Source organism: Chaetura pelagica, unplaced genomic scaffold (genome assembly GCF_000747805.2).
Source record: "Chaetura pelagica isolate M959 unplaced genomic scaffold, ChaPel_1.0 scaffold402, whole genome shotgun sequence".
Lineage (NCBI taxonomy): Eukaryota > Metazoa > Chordata > Aves > Apodiformes > Apodidae > Chaetura > Chaetura pelagica.
This window is the reverse complement of record NW_009952264.1, coordinates 56,707-61,467: the sequence shown is the minus strand read 5'-3', so window position 1 is coordinate 61,467 and position 4,761 is coordinate 56,707. Positions and strand designations below refer to the sequence as shown.

General features: G+C 47.0%; 1 protein-coding gene across 1 annotated transcript in view; it reads left to right on the top strand.

The window, feature by feature from the left end:
* CPA2 (carboxypeptidase A2 (pancreatic)) overlaps positions 1 to 4,761 on the top strand; it is an 11,211-nt gene that overhangs the window by 2,705 nt on the left and 3,745 nt on the right. The window contains exons 3-7 of the mRNA XM_010007658.1: positions 702 to 836; positions 1,565 to 1,663; positions 2,710 to 2,811; positions 2,941 to 3,042; positions 3,985 to 4,095. Coding sequence (XP_010005960.1) covers positions 702 to 836; positions 1,565 to 1,663; positions 2,710 to 2,811; positions 2,941 to 3,042; positions 3,985 to 4,095 — 549 coding nt within the window. The remainder of the gene's footprint in view (positions 1 to 701; positions 837 to 1,564; positions 1,664 to 2,709; positions 2,812 to 2,940; positions 3,043 to 3,984; positions 4,096 to 4,761) is intronic.

Here is a 4,761-nt window from a genome sequence, read left to right as displayed (position 1 = left end):
GTGGGAGGTGTCCCTGCTCATGGCAGGGAGGTTGGAACCTGATGATCTTTCAGGTCCCTTCCAACCTTCACCATTCTATGATTTTAATGGATTTGCTCTTAATCTTATTATCAAACAGCTGGTCTTTAAAGGGGGGAAGCTCATGTTTTTGTGCTTGTCTCCCAGCCTTTTGGGAGGGATTTATTAGTTAGAGTTGACTTTGTATTGAAACTGGAAAACACTGTGAAGTTACTGCTCTTATTGCCATTGGTGGGAATTTTTATCACCACTTCCTTTAAAATATTTGTTTGAAGAGCAGAGAAATTAAGATTTAGAAAAGCTCTGCCAAAGGAGAAATAAACCCCATGGGTTTTATATTAGCAAATCATGTCAAATGGAGCTTTTCTTGACCTGCTGAATGGGAAAATAGTAAAATAATCATCACAGAAGACAAAAGTTTCCTCTTGCTTCTCTGAGTGAAGCTCTGGGGCCAGAGGAGATGCTGCCTTCAGCCTCCTGCTGATCTTGGTGGGGTTTTTTTGGGGTGAGTTGGGCACACTGAGTGACACAAGGTTGTGGTGAGGCCAAGCTAAAGAACGTGCTGGGAACATGAGGGGCACAATATTCCCAAGATGGGAAAAAACAGCTTTCCTGCAGCTTCAGGAGAGCTGTTTTGCACAACCCTCTCCCCAAACCCAATCCATTTTTCTTTCTCTTTTCAGCTGGATTTCTGGATAACCCCTTCCAACCCTGCCCTTCCTGTGGATGTGAGAGTTCCTGCTAACAATGTCCAAGAAGTTAAAGCCTTCCTGGAATCCTATGGGATCGAATACTCCATCCTGATTGAAGATCTGCAGGTAGGAAATGCCACTGGCACATGTTTAGCTTTTAAATCCTGTGGAAATAAATAGTGATTCACAATCTGACCTCATTCATTAACTTATGGAGCCTTCTCTACCCTGGTTTCCATGAGGTCCTCCCCTTATTTTTAGAGCCTGTGGATTCATTTTTCCAAGATGATCTGTGTGTCACTGCAGTGCTGGGGAACTGGAAATCACTCTGTAGACACTCTCCAAAACTGTTGAATAAGTGACATCAAGAAACTTACAGGCTTCTTGGGGGCTCTTCTTATAACCCCTGAGGAATTTTTTTGGTGGTCTTTTGGCCTCAGAAATTTGGGAATCACAACACTTCAGTTATAGATAATTCAACAGTTTCAAGAGCAGCTCTGGCTCATAATCCAAAAGAATTCTACACTCTGGGTGAGGGAAAAGTCACCCCCTTGGGCACTAATCTGACATTTCTTCATGTGCAGTGATCCCCAAATGGCACCTTTTATTTTTTCCACTCTCTCCAAGCTTTCCAGAGCTGTTTGTGTTCATCTTAACAAGCATTTAAAACTCAGTCCAGTCCATCTAAACCCTGTTCTTCTTGCCCACCTCACTACAGATCCATTCAGCAGAAGCTTTGCTCTAGGCTGTGGGTCTAGATCCAGTGGCCTGATGTTGTTGTTTGAGATCAACACTTGGTCAGAAGTTTACAAGTTAATCAAGCTTTTCCTCAACATTCCAATGGCTTCTTTTAGGTGGTTTTAGATCAAGAAAAGCAAGATATGGTGGAAAGCCAACAAAGGGAGCGTGGAAGCAGCAGCTTTGACTATGGAACTTACCACACTTTGGATGCTGTGAGTACCTCAGCTTTGGGGGAAGAGGGTTCTTCTTTTCTGCCCTTTTTTAAGTGCTCTCTTCAATCAGGCATCCTGTAATGAGATCTGAAATGTCTCCCCAGCTTCTTCTTCTGCCCCGTGGTTGTGTTTCTAAATGGATTCATTTTGTGGTCAACACAAGGAGCTTTCCCTGGTAGTGTTAGAGCAGACAAATGTGGGACATAGTTGGGACAAGGTGGCCCAGGGAAGCTGTGGCTGCCCCATCCCTGGAAATGTTGAAGGGCAGGTTGGATGGGGCTTGGAGCAGCCTGGGCTGGTGGGAGGTGTCCCTGCCCATTGCAGGGGGTTGGAACTAGCTGTTCTCTAAGGTCTCTTCCAACCCAAACTATTCCATGATTCTCTGATAAACTCTTCTGCAGAGTTCTGTCAAAACCCTTCCTTCTGACCCTCAAAAGAGATAAATAAATAAATACATCTTGAAACATGGAAATAGAGGAAACCAGTAGCCATCAAGCAGAGCAGAGGGTCAGGTATTTTTACTACCAGAAGTTAGAATCATAGAATAGAACATGTGAGGTTGGAAGGGATCTTCAAGGGTCATCTAGTTCAGCCCCCCCTGCAGTGCACAAGGACCTTTTTAACTAGATCAGAGACTCATCAAGGCTGACCTTGAATGTCTCCAGGGATGGAACCACCACCACCAATCTGGGCAACCTGTGCCAGTGCTTCACCCTCATTGTAAAGAACTTTCTTATGTTTAATCTAAATCTACCCACCTGTAGTTTAAGGCCATTGCCCCTTGTCCTGTCTGTACACACCCTTGTAAACAGTCAAGTTCTTTAATGAGGGTTTTGAATTCATTCCTGAAATAAGTAGATCTTGGTGCTTCTTTCTCCATCTGGTGGTGGTGGGAACAGCTCTGACTGCACGGACATAAGGTGAGATGGGGCTTTGGAGAGGTCATGGGAGTGAAGGCAAAAGGAGAGAAACACAAATTTCATCAGGTCCTACAATTGTCCTGGGGTGGTACTGGCCATAAATGTCATCATGACTTTTCATTTCAGATTTATGGAGAGATGGATAATCTTGTGTCTGAGTACAGGAACATTATGAGTAAGTTCCAGATCGGACAATCCTACGAGAAACGGCCTTTGTACGTGCTCAAGGTATGAGCTACCTCACAGAACATGTTCTGCAGGTGCACTAGACACACAGCACAGTTCAGTCCAAAGCATCCTGGGATGTTCTGGACTAAAAGGTGTCAGAGTTTTAAAGCTTTCTGTTGTGTTTGACAGTTCAGCACCGGAGGATACAACCGTCCCGCCATCTGGATCGACGCCGGGATCCACTCCCGAGAGTGGGTCACCCAAGCAAGTGCCATCTGGATAGCTAAAAAGGTGACTTCAGCACTGGTGGCTTTTGTTTTTACCATGGGAAATGCCTCTGACTTAAAATTACCTCAGGGCTCTCTGTGTTTAGCCAGCTCTGCTAATTCTCCTTCACTCCTCTTCAAACAACCGACTCGAGAGAATGTGGCTCCTGCCCAAAGATGAGGAATGTTTCTGAATTTGAGAAGGTGCTTCTTTCCTGGGAGGGTGACAGGGCCCTAGGACAGGCTGCCCAGGGAGGTAGTGGAGTCTCCATCCCTGGAGACATTCCAGACCCACCTGGATGCGTTTCTGTGGGATCTGTTCTAGGGGATCCTGCTCTAGCAGAGGGGTTGGACTTGGATGATCTCCAGAGGTCCCATCCAACCACTTGGTGATGCTGCAAAAATGCTGCCTGTTGTTAGAGTGGCTGGGAGAAGTTCAGGGAGACAAAATGTAGTAGCAGAGATGAAATTGCTGTGGACTGCAGGCTTGATAGGAATCATCTTTCCTGAAGATGAGTTTGCTGCTTTGGTCTGCAGCCACAGAGGACCACTCATTGGTTACCTTCCACAAAAGGGCAGAAGCTTCCAGCTCTCTAGAAATGAGCTTTCCAATTCTGCTGAAAATGACCAAGCCACCGGAGGAGTGCAGCACAGTTGTGTATTCCCAACCTGGCTGATCCCTCTCAATCTTAGTGGCACCCTTGGCTCCTTCTCCAGGCCAGTCAGGAGATAATTTTGTTGCCTTTTCCACTGACTTCCTCTCTTCAGAATAAAATAGTGAAGCAGATTCATGTCTTCTCCAAGCTCCAGGTCTAACAAGGAGCAGTGACAACCAGCAGATGAAGAGTGTTTCTTGGTTCCCTGCCCTGAAAGCCAGACCTTCCTCTGAACCTGCCTGTTAGAGCTTAAGCACAGGGGGGAAAAAAATGTGCTGCTAATCAGAGTGTGCCTTGTTGTCCCTGCTTAGATTGCCTCTGGCTATGGAACTGACCCCTCCATCACCTCTCTGCTGGACAAGATGGACATCTTCCTGCTGCCAGTGACCAACCCTGATGGATATGTCTACACTCACACCCAAGTGAGTAGGCGTGTCGTGTGTCTTGAGCTGATCTGGGGAGCTGTGAGGCTCTGCCAAGGGAAGAAATGTGAGGAAAGCAGGCTCTGAAAGTCCATTTCTTAGGGCTGCAGGAAGCAGGTGCAAACAAGCTGGGCAGCCAAAAATACTAATTACTCGTCTAACCCATTTGGACCTTCTATAAAGTTATCTTGGGGTGCATTGAGAGGAGTGTGTCCAGCAGGTCAAGGGAGGTTCTCCTCCTACTCTACTCAGCTCTGGTGAGACCTCACTTGGAGTTTTGTGTCCAGTTCTGGGCTCCAGTGTCCAGTTCTGGGCTCCCCAGTTCCAGAGGGACAGGGAACTACTGGAGAGGGTCCAAGGGAGGCCACGAGGATGATGAAGGGACTGGAGCATCTGCCTGAGGAGGAAAGGCTGAGAGACCTGGGGCTGTTCAGGCTGGAGAGGAGAAGACTGAGGGGGGATCTAATTAATGTCTATCAATACATGAGGCATCAAGAAGGCAGAGACAAGCTCTTGTCACTTGTGCCCTGGGACAGGATGAGGGGCAATGGGTTCAAACTGGAGCCCAGGAAGTTCCAGCTCAACATGAGGAAGAACTTCTTTGGTGTGAGGGTGACAGAGCCCTGGGACAGGCTGCCCAGAGAGGCTGGGGGGCCTCCTTTTCTT